Source organism: Zosterops lateralis (genome assembly GCF_965231275.1).
Source record: "Zosterops lateralis genome assembly, chromosome: 10".
In the NCBI taxonomy this organism is placed as follows: Eukaryota; Metazoa; Chordata; class Aves; order Passeriformes; family Zosteropidae; genus Zosterops; species Zosterops lateralis.
The window spans coordinates 11247377-11271283 of NC_139770.1; the positions used below are offsets into that span (position 1 = coordinate 11247377).

The 23907-nt window shown below is 45.5% G+C and overlaps 1 protein-coding gene across 2 annotated transcripts in view; it reads left to right on the plus strand.

Annotated features, from left to right (window-relative positions):
• IL1RAP (interleukin 1 receptor accessory protein) overlaps positions 1-20674 on the plus strand; it is a gene marked incomplete at its 3' end in the record, with an annotated part of 48915 nt that extends 28241 nt beyond the window's left edge. The window contains exons 3-11 of one of the 2 annotated variants that reach the window (XM_083869049.1): positions 485-770; positions 1518-1710; positions 3426-3591; positions 4533-4604; positions 5766-5895; positions 6820-6968; positions 9227-9376; positions 10235-10378; positions 19962-20674. In XM_083869049.1, coding sequence (XP_083725175.1) covers positions 485-770; positions 1518-1710; positions 3426-3591; positions 4533-4604; positions 5766-5895; positions 6820-6968; positions 9227-9376; positions 10235-10378; positions 19962-20674 — 2003 coding nt within the window. Of the gene's footprint in view, positions 1-484; positions 771-1517; positions 1711-3425; positions 3592-4532; positions 4605-5765; positions 5896-6819; positions 6969-9226; positions 9377-10234; positions 10379-12955; positions 17080-19961 lie in introns of those variants that run through there. The other variant, XM_083869050.1, reaches the window with a different exon arrangement.
• Between the last annotated feature and the right edge of the window lie 3233 nt (positions 20675-23907).

Genomic DNA, 23907 nt, shown 5'->3' on the forward strand with positions numbered 1-23907 from the left:
AAATGACCCATAGCTCTAAGGGAGGGTTGATGTTTGAGTTCGTTTTTTTTTTTTTTCTTTCTATTTGAGCACAACTGTTTCCATCTTTTTGATCACTGTGTATGGATGCACACACACCTCTGGCACTGTTGTCATCCAAATTTCATCTTCCTGCATAAGACTTCTGTGGTAAATTTTCTTGGAGCTCTCTAGGAAGCCTTTTTTTATGCAGGAATATTCTATTCTATTGTCCTGATGAAAGATAAATAGCTTGGCAGAAATGTAGGAGGTGTACAAATGAAAACAGAAATTTCCAGGTTCTCTAGAAATGAACACAATGTTCTTCCTCTGTTTTATAAAAGCCCAGTTTGCTTTCATTGAAAACACTATGGTTTCACCTCTGATTTTAATGGGGGCAGGACCAAGAGCTGTGGGGAGCATGGGCAGAACTGTTTTCCTCCTGCAGACTTGCAAGCCTAAGGCACCTTGTTCTTCCTGTGTGCAGAACGCTGCGATGACTGGGGTGTGGACACCATGAAGCAGATCCAGATTTATGATGGGGAACCTGCCAAGATCAAATGCCCACTTTTTGAGACCTTCTTGAAGTACAACTATAGCACAGCCCATTCTGCTGGCTTAACCCTGATCTGGTACAGGATTGCTCAGGACCGGGACCTGGAGGAGCCCATTAATTATCGTCTCCCTGACAATCACATCAGTAAAGACAAAGACACCCTTTGGTTCTGGCCCGCTCTTCTCAATGACACTGGGAATTACACCTGCATGCTCAGGTAGGTTGTGTGCTGCAGTTTCTGTACACCTTCAGTGCAATCAAAGGACTTCTTTGGAGGTGGGGAAATTATCTGTTAGCACCAGATCTTTCTGTGGGGAGACGACCATTTACATAAGCATTAGTGGGAAAAGGATGTTACAATTATAAGACCGCTCAGTGCTGAGCCAATTTACATGGCAATAATGCTTGGAGCCTTGCAGACACTAATGAGCATGGCTCTTCTTGCTGCAAGTGTCCATGAAAATATTATTGCTGAGCCCATGGCAAAATCCACGGGTGCTCACCATTAAGAAGTGATCTGCATGTCTAGAGTAAAAATAGTTTCAGATGCAGGGGTAATGTTTTGACTGCACGCTAATTTGGCAAAGATTCATGAGATTCAGACTTCTAGGAAATTAAAAGCGTCTCTAACTGGTGCAAAATGAACATAGCATCTGCTATGCACAAGAGCACTTTTTGATCTTACTCATGTTGTCTTTTGTCTGTGTCTTTGACCTTATGATCTGCTTTAGCAGCGGGGGAGTGGATGTTGCTTGTTAGTCATCTTTATAGGCTTTTGTGAGCCTGTGTGGCCACCTCTGGTGGGGTTTTCTTTCCTATTTATAAATGAGTCAGCTAAGGCTGTACATACCTCATCAGCGCTATGATGCTCGTTATTGCAGATGTAATTTTTATTTCATTTCACTCCACTGCTGTAGGAGTAAACAAGTTTCAACTAATCACTCCTGTTCTCGCCCACCCTTAGGAACACAACCTACTGCAGCAAAGTTGCTTTTCCCTTGGAGGTTGTTCCGAAAGACCAGCACTCTTGTGTGAGCCATTCCATAAAACCCACAGAGGAGATGTTCTACTTGGAGCACGCCAATCAGAAGATCACATGCCCAGATATTGATGGGTTTTACCCTGCCAGTGTGACGCCAACTGTCAAGTGGTACCTGGTAAGAAGGACTTACTTGGGCAGCAGGGAGATGCAGTGGTGTCTGTGAAAAAGCAGGGTTGGCATGACAGTCATGGAATTGCATTTCAGAGTGTCCCCAGTGATGATGCTGGCAATGAAGCTTTACTAATTTTAAGAGCTCTGCTTCCATTGAGTTCAAGGGTATAAAACTGCTCCTGGAAAGGAATTGAGAGCTAACACTGAAGCTTTTTTTTGACCAGTGCACACAAGTGAAAAATACTCCTAGGAGGGATTTAGGTGGCTCAGTTCAGTTATGGGCAGTGTGCCCTGACCTGCTGTGTGTGAGCCTCTCACTTTCCTGCAAAGGAAACTGCCATTCTTATCCCCTCTTTAAAAAACCCCACCTGTAAATGAAAATTGCATCCTTTCCAAAATCCTCTAGGGTCAGGAAGTGAAGTTGTACATCAGGGTCTGCAGGGACAGTGGGTGTCCTGTTTGACACAATTCAGCAAACCTTTTCTCTGAAGACTGAAACATCTCTACCCTACCCTCTATACTTTTCTGGGTATTAGACTATCTCCAGCCATCCTCAGGCTCTTGCCTACAGAATTACTGCTCAATTTTTTAAATTTGATTTCACTCTTTCTCTCTAGGTGGATGCCTTTAGTCAGTAGAGAATAAGAAGTCTCAGGGGACATAAAGTCTGAGAGTTATGGGAATAAATTCTTTAATGACATCCTATAAAGTGCTTTTGTGTTTCTAGAGAGAAGATTTTATATAAATGAATTAATTAATAAGGGAAATTGTAAACAAATGTATCTGGTGATTAAAAAAAAAAGGACCCAAAAGGAAAACCCCACCTCTAAAACCCTTCAGGAAAAAAGTTCTTGTATCAAGAGGAGCTGTTTCACTCCAGTAGTTTAAATGCTTTACTTGTATCATTCATTGAAATTCACATCTCGCCAATCAATTAGCAGAATGAAACAAAAAGCCCCTTGGAAGTAATTTTTCAGGCAGCAAGTCATCCCATGCCTAATAAAAATCATTAAAAATGTTATATGACCCCTGTCTTAAACTACCCCATTAGGATGTATCTGATTTGGAAATGTACCATTCAAAAATAATCTCTTAGAAAATGTGCACGTCTTTGCGTTTTATGACAATCAAGATGTTATCTGCATAACTTCTTTCTGAAAAGGGATCTCCGGCTTGGTATTTTGGCAGTTTTCCTGCCTTGCCTGACAGAAAGAGAGGAGTTATTAAGGTTTATGTACTACAGATTCTCGTTTGCTATTTGCAAATTCTGGGGCCTCATCCCCAGCTGAAGTCAGCCGGGAGAGCTTGATTAGTCCCAAAAGATGGACATCAATGGGGTACATGTCCTTTACTCTTAGTATCCATTTGTGAATATGTCATCCTTTTCTTCTTATCACTTTTTACTTTTATTCTTCACTCTGCTGAGGTGCTCACTTTGATTGCCAAGGTACTTCTGGATCAGAGATCTCTCCTTTATAAAATTGTCTGTGTCTTAAGTGGGATAAAGCTATTAGGGTGATCTGCTTCATCACTTCATTTTCAAGGTGAACATAGCAGTCTATACTCCAACATGCTTAAAGTTCACGGTATTTAGGTCTGACCTACATCATGATCCCAAGTGTCATATTAATAGTTTAAAATCACATCTTTGTAGTAGCATTTAAACCAATAGCTGTACTTTTGAATCCCAAACTCAAGTATTTTTCTGCCTGATTCCAGGACTGCAACTCGGTGGATGGTTTCTATGAGCGATATCCCCAGGGGCCCACGCTTGTCATTGGCATTGTCCGCAGTGCGTATAAAGGGAATTACACTTGCATTGTGACATTCAAGGACCATGGAAGAACCTATAATCTCACCAGAACCATAAAGATGAAGGTGGTGGGTAAGAATGGCTTTAAAATGTGTAAAATGCATGTGGGTAACTGCAGAAAGTGGTAAAAACAGTGGTAAAAAACAGTGGAAGAGTTTGTTGTAGGATCCATTTGTGGTTGTATTCAACCTGTGTTACCCAACTGACGTGGTGCATTTTTTCTTGCTGGGGTCAGAATTGTGTGACTGCCCAGAGCATACTGCAGTAGAGGTCTCTCCACCACCATGTTAAATGCCCAAAACACAGACAGTGGCCTGGCTCAGGCTGGTGAGGTTCAGCCATGAGATGGCCAGGGGTACCCTCTGCTGGCATGTGAATGCATAATCTTGGCATTCCTGCTGGTGGTGTCCTGTGCCCTTTGCTCATCACTAATTTTGGGATTGTCACTTTATAGCCAACTGGTCATGATTTTCTTGGAATCCGAAAGCCATTTGTGCTGAGGTTGAGGCTGCTAATTAGCCAGGCAGAGCTCCAGGTACAAACTGCTTGTACACATCCATCCCAGGCACAGAGGCTCAGCCTACCTGCCAGGGAATTGTAGAGTTTAAAAACCTAGTGAGCTGTAGGATACATTCTGAGTTCCATGGGAACAGCTGTTTTAAGGGTCAAAATAAATAATGTTTGTATTTTGTTTTTTAGAAGCAGCAGTAAAAAAAAAGAAACTGGTGCAGGTTATGCCTTGTGGGAGATGAGAAGGTCATGGGGCTCTTCTGATGTGAGAGGCTAAAACTAGCTTACTTAAACTTTTGGGGAGGCTCAAAATCTGGATCTGGCCCTGAGTTTGGGGACCAGGATTAGATTTGTGTGTGCATGGAACTATGCAGCAGGAGTGCATCACGAGTTGAACTGGGGAATGTGCGGTGTGGCGCAAGGGCATTTGGAGCAAGGCTGCAAAGATTCCAGGTTTTCATGAAGTGTGGGTCCCCATGGGGGCTCTCTGTTGTCTCCTGCAGGATCTCCAAACAAGGCCTTGCCACCACAATTCATCTCTCCAAATGAGAAAGTTGTGTATGAACTGGAAGCAGGTAAAGTCCAACACTCGCAGCCTGCCAGTGGGACTGGGAGACCCAGCCAGGCACAAAGCTCTCCCCTTCCATTGCATCCCTGGTGCTTTCCCTCACAGAGCACATGAGCTGCCATGGGTTGCCTGGTAGATACTGTGAGATGCCAGCTCTTGATGCCAGAATAGGAGAGCACAGCTTTAAAAGCTGATTTTTTGCAAGCACAACTAAAAACAGCTAAGTCAGGCATGGAGATACAGAACTGCAGCTGCAGAAGCAGATGAAACAGGGACACTCAGCTGCTTAGGAGAATTCCTGTAGGACCTTGTCTCAGCACTGGCCCTGGCTGTGGTTTGCTCCCATCCTGTCTCATTCACCCCTAGAATAGCTTTTGCCTTCTAGCCAATTCTTGCTCATCTCCCTTTTTTTGGCTGATGACTTCCTAGTTAATGGCAGCTCTCCTTCTGCTGACCTCGCAGCACTGGGTAATGGGGTACCACACCCTTTCCCTCACCCCTTCTCTCACACCATCAGTTTTGCCTAATAGCTTTTTGGAGCAATTCCCTATATCAAATGGATTGTGTCCCATTACATTGCTGTAATAAATGTGGTGGCAATGATGATGATTAGCACCAGAGTCTTTACTTTAAAGAACAGCTCTTTTGGCTCAGAAGGTCAGATTTCATCCATAGTCCTCTGTAAGATAAAAATCACTTACAGTCTGATCACCAAAATATTCACAGTCCCAAATCTGATCTTGAGCAGAAGTCAAATTCCTGAAGAAGTATTTCCAAACCAAAATGCTTTTGTGGGGCTTGATCCTTCACTTTGTGGCATCTGTCCCCTGTGAAGTGGGATTGATTAGCACTGCTCATCTTTCCAAGGAAGTGATTGGCATGGAGCATGTTACTTTGGGTGGGTCACTTGGTGCAGTCAAGGAATTTGTAACACATTTGAGAAGGCAGGATGGTTTTTTCGATTTATCTGTCTGTCACAAATCATCATGTCCAGGGATGTTAAGCTGTTACTACAGTTCTTGTCAGAAAGTGGATGTTGGCCTCATTCCTTCCTGAAGGGAGGCAGAGCTTAGGCTGGTAGGATTTTGGAAAGCACTAAAGTAAGGGTGGTGCTGTTCCTGCACTGCAATACCTTTTCTCCTAGAAGAGGATGGTCCTTTCTTTACAGGTGATGACCTTATCCTGCGCTGTGACGTTTTCTTCACGTTCCTGAAGGATTCCCGGAATGAGGTATGGTGGACCATAGATGGGAAAAACACAGACGACATCACAGACCCCAAGATAAAAGTCACACAAAGGTAACATGCAACGTGAACCTTCATTTCTATTGAATCCCCTGGGTCCTGTGTGGGTGCAGGCATGTGACAATCCCAATGGAGTGTGTAATCTCTCTGCTAATCAGAAGCCCCTGTGTCTGCACCATGCTGTGATGAGCACCAGGACCTCCAAAAGGAGGAGGCCTCCAGACCTGGATAGTGTCATATTTTACAGATGGATTTGAGGGAGTTTTGTTAACCAGTTCACATCTTCATTTGTTCAGGTCCTGGTAGTGATGCCAACAGCTGCTGCTGTTGTGGGACTTCTAAAACAGGGGCAGACAATTCTATTTAGAGGAGTGTTCCCAAATAGCATAAGGGATAAAAGTATTTCAGAAAAACAGAGGCTGAAAATAAAAATGTAATATTATAATAGTATTGATTAGGAAGAATAGAGATTCAATCACATAAATAACCCAAATGAGGATCAAAGTCCCATTTTCTGGATGCTGAATTACAAGTGGAAGGCAGTCACTGCCCCAGTTGATTTGCAAACCAGTGCAGAAAAAGGAAAGGCAAAAGGAAATACTGTATCCTCATTTTGCAGACGGTCAGTTCAGGCAGAGAGAGACAAAGTGACTCATCGAGGACTGCATAGGGAATGTGACGTGAGCTCTGAATCTTGAGTTCATGAGATTGTCTTGTTTATAGGCAAGAACTTCCATTTCCTCTAAAAGGCAATGTGGCACAGCTGCATTGAGAAAATTATGAGTGGTAAATATTAAGGAAATCAGATAAAGGAATAGCTGCAGCTGTATTACAATCTGAAGTGTATATTGATTTGTAAATACCAAGTTATGTGTTTTGGTCTTTTTAAAGGAAGAGGTTATATCAGGAAAAGGAATGTCTGTCACTAAAAACTTGCTGCACTTTCACATGTGTAATGCTCTAGTTTCTGTTTTACAGTGAAAGTATTAGAGATTTTGATGACAGAAATCTGGTGAGGACTCTAACAGTTGCAAAAGCCACGGTGGAGGAGCTGAAGCGGAATTACACGTGCTATGCCAGGAATGCCAAAGGCGAGGAGCACAGCCAGGCCGTGGTGCACGTGAAAGGTACAGCACCTGTGGGGCAGGGAGGGTGCTCAGGGGGGCTCCTGCTGCTGCCTTGAGCCTTGCCCTGCAAAACAGTGAGGGAGCAAAGAATTCCATCAGGCCTTTCTGCCTGACACAGCCTGTTCTGTAGGCACTGCTGTGGTACTGCACCACAACTTGGAGGCAGGGAACAAAGGGCCCTTCCACAGGCAAGTTCCTGGAAAGAGAAAGGGCAGATCTGTTGTCCTTATCCCATCCATGTACCATGTCCCTCAGCACAACTGATGGGACAGGCTGTTTGAAATGATTTCAGGTTATTTGGTTGTGTGAGGGTTTTGCATGACACAACAGCTGCCAGCTGGCATCCTCCAGAAGACAGTCTGCACTCGTTGGCATTGCTCAGGGAGTGAGACATTCACACCACGGTGCTCTCTGGTTTTACTCATTGCTGTCATGATGCTGCAGTCTAGATACAGCCACCTCAGCATGGATGGCATAGACTGATTCAGCTCTGTTCTGTGTGGGTTTTTCCTACGTCTTTTTTTCATCAAAGATTTTGTTCCTGTTTCCCAGACCCACCTCTCAGTAATAAGAGCTATGCAAGGCTTCCTGATTAAGGCGGATTTTTCTGCCTTTTTATCAGCCTCGTCTCGAGCTTCAGCACCTGCTTTTACTGTGAGCCAGACCTCCCCTCTCCCACAGGGAATGCTGCCATGCCTTGTGTAGCTCACACCAGACACCTTCTTCCCTCTACTCTGCATTATAAGCATGGGAAGGCTCATAGAGGTCTTTACTGGAAGATCTTTTTCTTCTTGGTACTTGTCCTCCTTTTTTAGTCTCATTCCATTGAGACAAACCTTTTCTGGATTGTTAGGGAGGAACAATAGACCACACACATAACTGAGAAAGGCTGAAACCATCTGTCACTGTGTTCATACTCCATATATAACTCTTCTGGGGTGATAATATTTGTACATGTAGCAGAAGTGAATCTGAAATACTCAGATTCTTTCTCCATATATCAGTGACTAAATACTGTTTTCTAGTGGACCGATCTGTACTATCCTCCCTTTTCCTCCCCACATCTGTTCTTGGTTACTTGACTGGGTTTGCTCTAAGCAGACATGGTTGCCCACCACTCCTTCTTCCTGCTCTGTTCCACAGCAAAGTCCAAGAACCATTCCTAGCTGCTGCTGGCAGAGCAACCTTATGCTAAACTCAGTGCAGCCCATGCCACTGCATATCCTATAGAAGCATCAGGCCAGAACCTAATCCCTCAGCTCCTGGCTTACAGTTTTTAGCAAGTGGCTCTATATGTTGACTCCAACTCTTTCATTACATTAGGTCATATACATTGTTTGCTTTTTCTGGACGATTTCCCTCTCCTTCTCATGTACTTCTGCTGCTCATCACCTAATGAACATTGATAAATTCCTTGCATTTTCGATTTTGTAATTCAGCTTTATTATAAACTTATTAAATACTGGAATTTGGTGGTGTTTCCACTCCTTGTTGTTCTTTTATTGTGCAGTTTGCCAATTTGCACATCAACTGCTACCAACAGAGTTGCCCAGGGATATGGTTAGAATTTTTCTGTCCTTAGTACAAAGAAGCAGCAGTGGTTTGACAGACAGTGTATCAGTTGGAGGGGACCTGTGATGTTCTGGCTTGATGTTCACAGGTTGTCCTGTTTGTTTGCAAGCATTTCAGCTTTTTTGTAAGGAACTCTGATTCTTCTTTCATGGTGGGAAAGAATCAGGCCATGGCTAGTTGTATCCTGGGTGTCAGTCTGGGACAAGCCATGAGACCTGTGTCTGTTTGATAGGGAGGGAGAATGGTAACCACTGGCTTTATTTTGCTGCAGATGCTTTATCTGGAACTCTTAGAAGTCAGAGCAGTTGTGTTGCCCCAACAGTTTTTTGGTACTGCTGAGAAGGTCATGTTCATGTTCTGGCTTTGGACTGTGCAGGTTTCTACCACCAACAGGTTATTCTACCACCTGGCTGCTCCCAGGGGCTCACTCAGAGACAGAAGTCCAGCTATGGACTTGCTCTGCCAGCATAACCAGTCCTAATAACCCAGAATGGGGCTCCAGGGTGGCCACTCATCACATGTCCTGTCAGAGAAGCCTTGGCTTAGCCACCTTACCCTGAAGGGTCAGCTTGGCTCCTGGCTGTTCCTCTGTGGTGTTTGGCTGCACGTGACACAAGCTTGTTCCTGCCTAGCTGAAGGTCTGACCTGTTCTTCAACCTTGACCCCCTGTTTATTTTTGTACTCAGTTGTAGCACCCAAGTACACTGTGGAGCTGGCCTGTGGCCTGGGGGCCACCATCCTGCTCGTTGTGGTGCTCATAGTCATCTATCACGTGTATTGGCTTGAAATGGTCCTCTTCTATCGGGCTCATTTTGGAACAGATGAAACCATTCTAGGTAAGGAGTTAAAAAGCTTTCATTTATTTATCCTGCTGCAGGCCAGGCCCTTTGTTTTCATACAGTAATTTTCCTATAAGCTATTTTTAATCCTCTTCACAGCACGATGACATTTTGACCTTCCATTTCTCTATCTACACGTAGTTGTGTGGGTCACTGCTCATTAGAACAAGAGGAGTCAGGCTTTTGGCTCAGGGAAAAGGAGAAAGAAGTCCTCTGTATTCTCTGCAGAGCTGGAGCATGGTCATGCCAGGCTCCCCAGGGCCCTGCCCTGCTGATCTAGCTGTATCATCCAATCTAGATTGTCAAGATATGTCATCAGTTTTCAGTAAGTCCTTGATTTCCCTGGTGACTCCATGTAAAGGATTCATGCTCTGATCCAGAGTAATCTGCTTTAAAATGTGGGAAGGCATCCAAAAGGATGGATGTGGAAATCACCATTCTGTCCTCAGTTCTTCCACAGCTTCCCTGTGTTACTGGGAGTTCATTGCTAGGGACTCTGAGGTGAGATTTCCTCCTCTGGAGGAGGAGGAGGGTGTTTGAGCCCTTGCAGCTTGTGGTGTGAACCTGCCATGGGGATGCTGCAGCTCTCGGAGGTGTAGGCAGGGTGCAAGTCTCTGTCTAGTGGGGCTGCTTGTGGGGATAGACAGCGAGAGGGAGCAGAGTCAAAGATGCCAAAAGACAAAAGAAGCCTGGACAGAACGGGTTGGGCTGTGGAAATCTACATGCCTTAACCTGCAGTGCCTGGGCTCCAAGTGGGCCTTCCTACCTGCTTCTCTTGCAAGTGGAAGGCCCATGATGGGCAGTGTCACAGGTGTCCCTTGTGCCATTTGTGTCTCCCTGTGCTCCCATGCCCAGATGGGAAGGAGTATGACGTGTACGTGTCCTACGCGCGCAACGCGGAGGAGGAGGAGTTCGTGCTGCTGACGCTGAGGGGAGTCCTGGAGAACGAGTTTGGCTACAAGCTGTGCATCTTTGACAGAGACAGCCTCCCTGGGGGAAGTGAGTATCTCACAGGGGGCTGTGCTCCATGCACGCCCTCTCTTTATTGTTCTTTGAGGTATTGATTGTTGATCGCAACAAGCCTATCCACTATCCAGATTATCTTCTGGGTTTTTTGTTAATGAACTCTTTATGGTGTCTTCTAATTTTTTTTGCTTCCATGACAGTGTTGCAGATGCTCCAGGCCACCAAAACGGTAGCTGTGGGGATGGTGGTTGGTTGTTCCAGTTGCTCTTTCTAGAAGTGATGTGCAGGAATGTCAGCATGGGGAACTGGAAAACTGACCTTCATGCAAGCCCTCTGAGCTGCCTTAAAAAATGGGATAAAGTCAAAGCTAGAAGAGGCAGTGAAGTATTATACAGGATCAGCTCACAGAGAGTGAATCCTTGTAAAAACCAGGAGTGTCTACTTCAGGAGGGAGTGGAAGGTTCCAGAATTAGTGAGAAGATAATGTCTGTCCCATTCATCCTCGTTAATTAGGGAGTTTGTGTGTAATATGCCATACAATTAAGCTACTATTATTAAAAGTACTTTGTTGCAGGTAGTGACACTCATCTCTTTCAGTAAGATGTAGTCCTTTTTTACTGTTTTGAGATAAATCATACAAGGTACTAGACATAGTGTCTACTTCAGGGAGACACGGAATCACCAAGAAGTTTGTGAAGCTATTCAGATACATATACTTTCACACAAGTTCCACAGCAAGGGCACAAATCTAGACAACACTCTTGATTTTCAGTTTTTTGAAGGCTGAGTTGTCTGTATGATCCTGATGCCTATTAAAAGTTCAAAGTCTGAATTTCTGCCAGTGCAGACCGCCCCACTTTGAATTCATGGGCTTTGGCTCAGGACCTCACTGGTGACAGAATCTGTGCTGAGAAAGTCCATCGAGGGGTCCCTTTTGAGTAGGAACTGGAGGAACTGCTGGATTCTCAGCCCCCTTCCCTGAAAAGGAGCAGAATCATCTGGGTTCTGTTATTTTTCTCTCCTAGATTGTTGCTGGGATCTAGAAGCACCTTGAAGTTTGAGGGTAAATAAATATGTATGTCTCAGTGAGACAGCTGGAATCCTGGTGCTGTTCCTTCTTGAGGAGAGCCTGAATGACATGGCAGGGCACCTTCCAGGCTCAATGTGCTTGATGCCAGTGACATTTTCACCACATGTCCATCTCCCTCCTCTTCCCTCTTCTGACCCTGTTCACCTTTTGAGGGTGTCATTTTCCTCCTAGCACAGCTCTCCTGGGCTCTCTGTCCTTCCCCCTTACCCCCAAATGTTCCCATCTCTGCTGCCCTCAGTCCCTGCCAGCCTTAAGCCAGCGCCAGCCCTGAGGAGCGCTGCCAGAGTGGTTTGTCACTGCACTGCTGTCTGTGATGCTGCTGGGGCTTCCCCGGAGCTTCTTAGCCAGGATTTGACTAATCTCCTTCTCAGGAAAGCACGGCGGGCCAGGAAATAGCTTTTGGCAGCTGGTGTCATGCCTCCAGAGTGTGCATCTGTGTCATGGGTAGAGAGTTATGTTGTCCTTGATGAAGAAACAGTGGGAGATGGATTATCCCGTGAGTTAGCTGACAGGAACTAATCAAATGTGCTCGACAGCTAAATGAAGTTGTCTGTCAGCATTATTTTACTATCCACTGTAATTTCTGACCAGTCAAGAGTGTTCCCTTATCAAGGAAGTGTGGGAGATCCTGCAGCAGAGGGCACAAGCTCTGGGATTCACACTTACAAGGGATTTTCACATTAATTACAGGAAGGTGGCCAAGGACAGTCTACCTGCAGATATTAGAAAATGAAAGAGGATCCACGGTTACCATGATATTTCTCAAGCTCAAAGGGTGTCATTTTTTGGACACTTCACTAAAAGTCCTCAGAGTCGGTTCTAAAAATGCTCTAATCTGCTTTCATAGATGACAGCAGCAGGAACAGACAGATGAGTAACAGGAGTTAGGAGTTAGCATTACCAAAGCAAATGATCTCATGACGTGGGGCGGGTGTAAATACTTTGTGTGAGGAAACTGAGGCAAGAGGAGTGAAGGGAGAATCCAGAGTAATTCTGGACATCTGCCAGAGAAGAATGTAAGCACAGACATTCAGGCTTCCTGAAGCCTCTTCAAGGGGAGTCATTCCCTTGAGTTCATGTGTTATTCAGCTGGTAGTTTCCCTGCTTTGCTCCAGAGAGCCTTTTTCTCCTCTCACTACAAGGAAGCTAAATCTCAGCCTGACATCAGCAGCCCTCTTGGCCACAAGGCATCCCCACAGCACTGGGTGGTGTCACTGATGTGTAGCACAGTGACTTTTATGTGTAGCTCTCTTGGTTACCTCGGTGTAGCATGGGGAGGAGGAAATGCATCTATAGGTAGTCTGGAGCTGATGGAGAGGATGTCACTGTATGGGGTAGTGGAAACCAGTCCTGGTGTAGGAGGTTCTACCAGGAGTCACAGGGTTGGGAAGCACCAGTGTAGTCCAGAGAGGACCTCCAAGGGATTTACTGTCCCCTTCAAGAGGCACCTGGTGTCACAGCAGCAGCTCAGCAGCATGTTCTTGGGCATCACTAACCACCTCAATGTTTCTTTCTCCCAGTTGTCACAGACGAAACCCTGAGCTTCATCCAGAAAAGCCGACGTCTGCTTGTTGTCCTGAGCCCCAACTACGTCTTGCAGGGGACACAGGCCCTGCTGGAGCTCAAGGCTGGCCTAGAGAATATGGCCTCCAAGGGCAACATCAAAGTCATTCTAGTGCAGTACAAAGCCATCAAGAAGAGCAAAGTGAAGGAGCTGAAGCAGGCCAAGGCGGCCTTGAATGTCATTAAATGGAAAGGCGAGAAATCAAAGTTCCCAAAAGGCAGGTTCTGGAAGCAGCTGCAGGTGGAAATGCCAGTGAAAAAAATTAGCAGGAGTTTAAGCCTTGATGGGTTGATGAATTTCCCTGAAAAATGTTTGACACAATCAGAAAACAAACCAAAAAACAACACAAAAATCCACAAGTTAGGCCAGGGAGTGGGGAGGAACTCAGGGTTTTTTCCATGAAGGACCGTGTCCCAAGCATTTCAGAGGACAGTCACATTTTCCCTGCAGCTTTGATATTGCTCTGTCAGTAGAGAGACCAAAGACGCAAACACCTCCTCTCTGCAAATGTATATCATTGTTATCACCACACAAGCCCTGGGCTTAAGGTCTAAATTTGCTATCCAGGTGGGATGCATCCAGCACCTTGTGATAGCATGGCCAGTACTCCTAGATCCAGTTCCTATGGGACCTTCATTAGCATCCAGAACAGAGCTTCTTTCCACTCCTAAGTTACTTCAATCCTTTCTGGTCCTCAGTCCCTGTTGCAGAGGCTGAGGAACAATTTGCAGGGTGGCTCCTGTGTAGAGCCTTTCCTGCATGTCATGGGTCTGTAGTCCCAATCACTTTTGGGATCACAGACCCTTGCTGCACTGTGAGGAGCGTAGGCTCTTGAAGCTCCTTATCTTTGCTCCCCAAATTTCCTTTGAAGCAGATGCATCCATTGGGAAATGGCTGTTACAGAAGCATTAAAAAAAATAACCACAGCTTTACTGGGTGCTATTTTATTTTAGCACCTTCAGTAAACAGTGGTCAGTCTCTGGGACTCTGCAGTCTCACAGGTACCCCAGATCCTTCAGAGCTGATTGTAATCCAGGGAAATCTCTCATGAATACAGGCCATGGAGCATGTGAGAGATGTTTCTTTGTAGAGTAAACTCAGGGACTTTACAAGCACTACAAGGAACCCCAATATACTACTCAACCTGCCTACTGTCTCTGCCACTGACTGGGGGAAAGCATCATGCAAGGTGCTTCCAAGGTCTTTGGGATGACACTGGATAGAAGTCCAACTCAGAAGGACACCCCACAAACTTACTTGAACTTCCTAAAAACTACTAGTTCTGTCCATGTAGGTAAGACTACAAGGACAGGCTGAGAAAGCTGGGGATGTTCTCCCTGGAGAAGTCTCCTGGGAGACCTTTTTGTGGCCTTTCAGTGCTTAATGAGGGCTTATAAGAAAAGTGGGGACAGACATTTAGTAGGGCCTTCTGCTATTACCCCTTTAGGGAACAAGGGGTAATGGTTTTAAACTAAAAGAGGGTAGATTCAGACTATATTTAAGGAGGACATCTTTTACAATGAGGGTGGTAGAACACTGGCCCAAGTTGCCCAGAGAGGTGGTGGATGCCACATCCCTGGAACCATCCAAGGTCAGGCTGGATAAGGCTGTGAGCAGTCTTGTCCAGTTGAATATGTCCCTGCTTACTGCAGGGAGGGTGGCCTTTGAAGGTTCTTCCCAACCCAAATTATTCTATAGTTTAATGAAGACCCTGTCTTCAATGCCTGGATATGAACAATGTCGCCTTTTCTAATTCAAGGCTTAGGTTTAAACTGGCTTTGGCTTTACAAAGCAAGTCTCTCCCTATCTTTATTCCAGCCCAGAGCTGCAGAACAGAGGGTATATCTCAGCTTCTGCAACGTTTGTACAAAAGGGAAGCATAAAACCCTGCTGTGTAGGTGTCCTTGCTTCAGCAGGAGAGGGCATGGTGAGTAACCCCCCTCACAGAGTTCATGCTGAGGAGAGGAGTTTCCTCTCTCTTGTAGGACAGAGAGGAAAGCACAAAGCACAGTTGGGCCCTGGAATTGACTGGTGCTATGGTTCACAATGTTTTCAAATAAAACTTCAGGCTCTGGGGGTGTCTCCATACTCCTGCAGCTCTTAATGTAGGGACCTGCCCACTTAATTGTGGCGTTTAGTACTACATGCACCAAGTACATGCTTATTTTTATTGGTGATGCTTGCTCCAGAGTCATCTTTGACTCATGCATTTGTTCTGTTGGTGTCCAGTGGGTGAAGCATAAGCATTCATAATGGCACTATAAAAGCACTACAATTAGGAGTCTATGCACTGTTCACCCAGCTGAGCTGGGATCTTTGAGAGCATCCCAGTAAAGGGCCCAGCCTTAAAGGTGTGAGACTTAATCCTGGTATCAGGGAAACCTTTTGCCATTTGCATTTTATGATTACTAATGTTATTCCAGGGCTGCACGGAGCTACAGGCCCCATGCCCTTAGTCAGGTACTGTATGTTGTGTTTAGGAATTGTACCCCACATTTCAGTGCTCCCCCTGAAACCATGTGCCCCTCATTTTCCCCCTCTCCCTCCCCCTGCACAGGGCAGGGAGAAGAATGGGAGGCACAAAAAGTAAAGATCCTGCCGTGAGATAAGAAAAAATTACTGGAAACAGCAATGAGATAAGAAAATTAACATTAACAACAATAATACTGGTGATAGAGGGTACGAGAAATGAACGATTCCCATGGAAAAACCCTTGACATTTGACCATATCCAACCATTCCTTCTGCTGCACTGCACTGGCCCAGCTGCACCTTGCTGGGACTATTACTCTCCAAAAGAGATCCACTTCCTCCCACCCCTTACCAATGCTAGGTGGTATAGAATAATTTCAGTGTCCTGGACATGCCCCCTGCTGACTACTGCCAAAACTAACCCTGTCCTGGCCGGAACCAGGACACTGTACAAATGTGTAACAAATAAGGCTTCTTTCTTACCATCCTCTTCATCTTTCCCACCCTAAGTAAGCTTTGATTTAAGTAGGTAAAATTGCAGTCAGCTTCACTGGAGGCAGTGGAGCTCCTCATCTGTTAACAGGTGCTTAAAAGTTTTGTTATGAGCTTTTCTACTGTGGTAGTCTATGAAGGGACAGAGCTCCTTCCCACACTCCAGAAAACTTCATTTTTAAGAGATAACACCCAAACCTATGCTTGGCTTTGTGAACCCATTGCAACCCTGTCATTTTGCCCAGCTTCACCTTCTTGTTTGTGTTTTAAGCATCTCTGTAATCAGCTGCCAGATCTGCAGGCAGAGGGAAGGCCCTGAGGCCAAAGCAGAGCTGTGTTAGATTCCCATATGATTTAAAAAAGATTGACTCCCAAATATTCATAAATTGAATTGACATCCCAGACCTCACTACATCACATCTCACTTCTGGCTGAGTTACCAAGAGAATTTATGCTGATGTTTTAGTAAGTCTGATTATTTTAGGAAGTTAAATCCACCTCGTGTATTTTGCTGATTCTGTTGAAAGAGTTTTCCAAATAATTAATAGACCTGGACTTTGTCAGGCATACACTGCAGTGGCCTTTGGTTAACATTGCAACCCCAGAACAGGGTTACTGAGAAACATCAGCAGAGCACCCACAAGGCAAAAGGTGAGATGGTTTGGAAGGGGCTGAGACGTCAGAGGGAACAGTGTGGAAGGAATAGTCCTGGAGCAGGTTCCACCCACCCAGGAGCTTTACCACTGGCTTTGCTGGGGTCTTTCAGGCCAGGGGTAAACCCCCAGTCCCAACTGTAAAGCAGACCTGCAAGTGCCTCAGATACACCTGTCATTTCATTCTATGCCACATGCAGTTTCCATTGTGGGATTCTGTCATAGCATCCGTCTGAATCAGTTGATTCATTTGAGTTTCTGTGCTCTAACCTAACATTTATCAATATGCAGCTCATGCAAAGTTCCTCATTGTTTTTTCATTGGGAAACAGCGTGGCACAAATTGGAAAAAATATCTTCCCTTCCCGTGCTGTTTGATGTTGTACAGCTGTTTTAGAGTTTTCCCTTTTCTGTATGTTTTTGCCTTTGTGTGATTTGGTCTGTGAAGTGTCAGTATTATTTTATTTTGCTTTTCAATAAAACATTTTCATTTTTGCATTTCAGTCCTTGTGCATTTCTCATAAGTACCATCTTCCCATTACGTCTGCAAAATGCTGTTAAAGAAAGATGACTGTGTGTAGTCCAAACATCAAGATCATTTGGGGCTCCTCCTTGGAATGGGACATTTTCCTGGCTGTTTCATGCTGTGCCTGCAGAGGCACCTGAGTTCCCAGGGCTGTCCAAGCAGAAAGAGTGACACACAGCATTCAGATGTCTCACAGCAGTGGCCATGCACACACACAAAGTCTCTGATCGGAAGAGTGCTCACTTGGCAATCACAAGGCAGAAAGATGGGAAAGCAACATAATCTCTTTGCTTTAAAGATCAAATCAGAATTTTAGAAATCTGCCCAAACCACAGATATCAAACTGACTCTCAGACTACTTTGCCCATCAGCTTCTAGGTTCAGTCAGCTTCAAATTTTCTCATCCAAGTCACTTTCTTGCCCATTTCCCATGTTTGCCTGCCCACAGGTAAGTTGAGATACAGCCCAGCACTTCTAGACCACTAGCAAAATGAATAGCAGTGATAGTCTATGGATTTGAGGTCTATGGGTATGAGATCTGTGACCATAATCCTTATAGTCTCTTACATCTTTGGGGTGCATTGGGGAGACACAAGTAAACCAATAAAAATATGCGGTGTCTTTTGCAAACAGTAAAATTTTTTTTTTCGTAAAAAGCAGATAACCAAGAGTATTGAATCCCCATGCCTCTGCAGTGTTATTGCTGCCTGTCCCATCCAGTGCTGTTTCACTGGGAGGGAAGATCCTACCTGTATACTGTGAAGTGTCTGCTCAGGATTTTTCCTGAGCTGGGTAAACATTGCAAGCTGAACACCCCAAGGTATCCTGGAGAGCCTATTCTAAATACACCCCTTTCTCAAAATCAAATATATATTTGGAAATTTGAACACCTTCCTTGCCAAAAATGAGTCTCAAAAAAACACGACTCAAAAAAAAAAAAAAAAAAAAAAAAAAAAAAAAAAAACACCAAAAAAAACAACTCAAAAAGTGTTGCAAATTCGAAATTGATAAAACCAGCACTGTCACCTCAATTGAAACATTTCATTTCAGCAGCATCAGAGTCATTCATCTTAATTGAACCTGGGCTTTTTAAGCAGGCAGGTGACCTCTCAGGGGTTGCTCCTGCTTACATTTTGCTGTGGTTCTGTGATTCCAGTTTCAAAAAGAAAGACCTTTCAAATCAGCAAAAGAGCTTTTTCTTTCACAAACTATTGAAGCTTAGCTGTTTTCAAAATAGATTTCAATCAGTTGTAGAAAAGTTTGAATGAGGTCTGGACTTAGTAAATTGGAGATGGCTGCCAATTCTTTATGCCTTTGAAATAGGGTGGTAAAAAAGTGTCGCAGTGGTAAGTGACAATTTTGACAGAACTGATTATCATCTACTTTTGGTTGTGATGAATCAGTGTTTTCCTCTATGTGTTGGGAGTAACCCTTTCCCCCCCAAACTTTTTATACAAGAAAAAAAACCCTCAAAATAATTTGATTTTAATTCCATTATTTTGTTAACCAAACAGTGCCCTACTTTCTACATTAGAATATTACTGTACGATCATTTTTTCCTATCTTGGTTTCCAAATAATCTAGTGACAATGAGTTTTACAGCTAGTCACACTTCTTTGAAAAGTACTGCTCTTATATTGAAATAAGGTGCATCCAGATCCAACACAGTACACCTTCTGCTGTGAGATAAGAGACAGCCAAGTGCTGGGAGAATTAAGAGGCATTGCCATTGCAGGGAAAGAACAGTATTTTTATTCATATAAAAGACCAGTGTTCCACTGTCAGGGAAAGAGGAGAGTCTCCTCAAAGCCTGAGGAATGTAGGCTTCAGCAGTGTGAAATGGAAGGGAAGCAGGAGGTATCTCTTCTTCCCAGAACAGCTCTTTGAAAGGCATTCCTAGAGGCATTCCTTTCTCTCTGAATGTGCAAGAGCTCTTACTGTAATGATCCTTGTCCTGCTTGAACACCAACTTGTCCTTGAGTCCCCTCTCATCTCAGGCACCAGCACTTAGTAAGTGTGTGGGTTTTAAAATTGTTTTAGTTTTATTACTCAGCTTTTGTTAGATTGCTGAGTGCCATAGACATATATTTCCCATCCTTTCCACTGCTCACCCTTTAGCCACTACACCTTCAATATGCTTTCTGCATCTCAAGCCACAGGTAGAATTACAAGGACATCCTTCAGGTTTGCTGCTTTTCAAAATTCATAATAAAAGAGATGTTGCTCCTGCCTGGCACAATTCCAGCTAAGCTTCTTGCTGAGCTTTACAACTTGCAATTAATCCCAAGAAATGCTTTGAAGGACAGTGTTTCCATGTCCCATGATGCCTAGGGGAGCTGGTGGAGGGGTTTAAGGCTGACATTCTTGCTTTCTAAATTTGGAGGTTTTTACTTAAAGATGAGAGAGCCTGACAGGGGGCAGGTGGGTCAGCCCCTGCAGTTCGAGCTGGGGCAGGATGACACAGTTGCTCTGATCCCCTGATGCACAGAGTTGCTCGAGCTGTGGGCAGGTGGTTCCCAAACAAGAGCAAATGCCTGCAGTTCCCTGGGCATGACTGAAGCTGTGCAGGGCAGAAGTCAGAGTACAGTCATGGCATATCCTGGCTTCTCATTTACCACCTCAGCCTTCTCAAAAACCCACTGCACGGCAAAAACGTTGCCAGCAGGAGTGTGGGCAAGTTGAAGGTCACAGCGCTTGTGCCAGGTTTCCCTCTGTGGGCAGAGGGATCTGTGCAGGTGTGCCACCAAACAGCTTCCTGAGCTTTTCTCTCCCCACTCCCTTCTCCTTGTGCACCCCAATTCCTCTTCCCTTGTGCTCTTAGATACCACTGAAGCCGTGTTCGACTTCATCCAGAGGAGCCGCAGGATGATCGTGGTCCTGAGTCCTGATTACTTGACAGAGAAGAGCATCAGCCTGCTGGAGTTCAAGCTGGGCATCATGTGCCAGAACGCCATAGCCACCAAGCTGATCGTGGTGGAGTACAGGCCACTGCAGTGCACCCACCCCAGCATCCTCCAGCTGAAGGAATCCGTCTCCTTCGTCACCTGGAAGGGGGAGAAGTCCAAGCGCTCCGGCTCGCAGTTCTGGAAGGCGCTGCGGCTGGCCCTGCCCCTGCGCAGCCTGAGCGCCAGCGCCGGCTGGAACGAGAGCTGCTCCTCGCAGTCCGACATCAGCCTGGACCCCGTCCAGAGGAGAAGGAGCCGCTTGAAAGCGCAGCCCGAGCCCCGGGGCGCCACTCCTGTGACTCTCACTCGCGGGGGGACGGGCTCGGCCTCCGAGTCCAAGGCCAAGCACCGAGCCAAGCGCTTCCTGACGTGCCGGTGTTGCGGGACCTCGTGCCCGGGCGGCAGCAGACACACGCGGGCGGCGGCGGCCGAGCCGCGCTGGGACAGCCATCCCTGCGCCCCGGGCCGGGCCCCGCCACAGGCCCTGCAGGGCCGCGCTCGGGCCGAGCCCCCGCCGGCCCCGGCCCCCGCCCTCGCCCTCTGCCACTACAGTGACCTCTCAAACAACAACGACTTCTACGTGCTCTAACCCGCAGGGCTGAGGCAGAGAAAGAAACTCACTGCGGCCTCAGGATATTTTTATGGCCACAGGCCGGCACGGTGCCATGTCAGTGCCAGGCCCGCATGGAGGACCGCGGCAATGCCACTGCCGGTGACCTGAGCCAGGGACCCGCGGCCGTGCTCAGAGCGGCGGCTGGGGGCTGCCCGCCCGGGGCTTCTCCTGAATTTAAATTGCAAAGTGGAGCTGAAAATGTGTTTCTCTGGCGTTGCTTTTCCCACACCGTGGCTGTGTTTGCAGCAGGGCTGCGCTGGGGTCGGTGCAGGAGGGCAAATCCTCGGCTGGGCCTGGGCGGGAGGGAGCGGGGAGAAGCCGTCCTGCAGCAGTAACCTTTGGGGAAAGGCCAGCAAGCCTGCATTTTGCAAAGGCTAAAACTTTGCTAATGAGGGTAATGGGAGCCCCTGCCACTGCAGTTATCTACTGTGGTCTGAAAGAACTTGCTCAACAGTTTTAAGACGAGCCCTTTCTCTCTAAATAAAATCGATTTCTTTAACTGGCTGTTGTAAAAAGTTCCATAGGAACTGGTAAATGGTGTAGCACTGTTCACCAGGCAGTGCTTGGAGATATGGTCTGCCCAAGCTGGCTGAGGTCTCCTCCTGTTCCCAGAGCTTGCAATGGGCTCCTGGGCTTGGTCCCTATCCCTGCTTCACCGTATGATGGATTTGTTGTGTCAGTTGAGTGGCCTTCCACACAGCAGGAAAGAAAACCATTACAGGGAATATGATTAAAAAAATTCTCTGAGTAGTCAATGAGCTCAGGGATAGGAGCAACACCTCAAATGCTCACAGAAAACCTCCGGTGCTAAATCTGAGGGGTCAAAACTCAACCACACTTCATTAAATAACCAAAAGAGTCTTTGAACAGTCTCCCTGGGGCTGCTGTTTCATCAGTCTGTTGAGCTGGCTGTCAGCAGTGTTTCCGACTCCTCTTCTGCACTGAAAACTTCATTTGTCTCATTCCACATTGTGTAAGGGCTTATCTCCCCACCAAGGAAGGGTGCTAATCCTGGGAGTCGGTTGCTTGCCTTCAGCTGATGCTCTGGCATGACAGACCTGCTAATACACTGCATTTCTTTTCTTTCCCTGAGACCAACAAAGGTCTCCTTCACCACTCTAGTCAGTCTAGTAATTGTGTATAAGGTTGACAAGTAATTATTTTTCTTCTGCCTTGAAAATATGATCTGAGCCCTTGGGGTACAGGGTCTGGTGGCCCCCAGGACCCCAATCTGATGGCCTCAGGTGACCTTGCTGGAGCTGTGAGGAAGGAGGGGGCCACGTCTCACTCATTTTAATAGTGCTGAAGTCCAGTTATAATTCATGTATCACTTTCCTTCCACAGCAGACCCTCTTCCTCAGTTTTGCCCTGACTTTTTTGATCCTTTCCTTCTGAGATCAAGCACAGCTGACAGCTCTCCTGTTACAAGCCTCTGTGAGCTGAATCCTAACAGCCTTTGCAACAGACTGAGAAATAGAAACCAAAAAACCTGGTGCTGAGTCAATATAAATAAAACAAGGGCAGCAAAGCCCTACCAACTCATAGGAGTTAAAAATTCCGACTCTGGAGAAGTTTCCAGGTGTGAGTTTCTCTTTAATTTCTTTCAGAAACATTGTAAATTGCTCAGAAAAGCTTTGTCCAGATGTGGCCGTTCTCAGTGATCAGAGGAGAAGCAGGAATGAGATATTTGGAAAGCAAGCTGCTACATTGCAGGATGTGCTGTAAGACGTAATCAAAATGCCATGAAATGACTCCAGTTGCTTACAATTAAATGTGAAATGGTACTGTCAGTGAGTCTGGTAGTGCTGAAAAGTGCAGCTACAAAATATAAACAATTTGTAATCAATCAGCCTCCAGAGTCAGCATATTTGTTATTTGTTGGCATTTAAACAGCTTTTATTTACAGACTTTGCCTTTATTTGAGTGTGGTATTGTCTCGGTCGACTACAACAATGCAAATATAGAGGAAACAACAGCTGGAGCTCCTCACAGATGCACAAAATGGCCAAATGCAGCCTTTTGGGGCAAAGTGTCATCTCTTCATGAAAGAACAAATGCAAACCATTGCTTTTCCTGATGCTTCAAAAGAGCCAGTGCTATTTTACCACTCCTTTTCTGACCCATCAAATGGATCCAGGGTCTTTTTTGCTCTCGTAACAAATACTGAGACATGATGGATTCCAGGGTGTGCCCCCCAAGGCCAAGGTCTCAGAGGCCAAAGGCACATCAGGGATGTCTGAGCAAGGACATGGGAGCAAACCTTAGAACCAATTTCCATTCTGTTTGTCTCTTATGCTAAGGAAGTTGTTAGAAATACTCCAAGTCCCAGCTTGATGCCCTACTTTAGGACCAGAACAAACTCGTTGCAGAGTTGAATTCTGCTCTCCAATAATCTGTTAAAATCTGTTCATGTCCCATCTGACACCGACTGGTGCAGATGGACTGCAGTCACTGCTCTTTTCTCTGGTACACGTGCATTTGCCAGTTGAATACAAAAGTGTAATAATTTCCAAAGTTAACTGGCAGCACAGTATTACAACCTCCTTCACCCCACATAGTTCTTTCAAAAGAACAGTTCAGCAGGAGCAGAGTTAATATATATGTAGAATTTTTACTATATCTTAATATAAAAACATTCATACAAAGTTGAATATCCTACCTATGGCATGCAAGGGTAGAAGGCTACCAGGTCATTATGTGCAGAGCCATTTGTACAATATTTCCATTGCTACCTAGAAGTTTTTAAACTGTGGAAGGCTGGTGCTGTCAGGAAGACACTGAACACGGGTAACTAAACAGTTAGGGGACACAGACAAGTCATGGTCCATCTGAACATCATCCTGTCTTCATTTTAATGACTGCAAAGGTCTGGTACCTAAGAGGTCTCTCCCTAGCAAGTGCCACTGGACATGCCAATAATGGGCTGCTCCTCACATCTGAAATGCCGGATGAATTGCTAACCTGCAAGAACTAAAAGAAACTCTCTTTCTAACATCAAACAGATTTTTTTTTTTCTCATCTGTTACACTAGATGCTGATCTCTGAGCATCTGATCTAAGTGTATTTATAGCAGACATTTTCCCAAACAATGACAAGATTGTGAAGGAACCAACAGATGCCAGAAACAGGGGAAAAAATGCTTCAAACCTTTAATCCTTGCTCCACATTTATATTTTATCTTGCATGGCTGATTCACCACCAGTATCTAT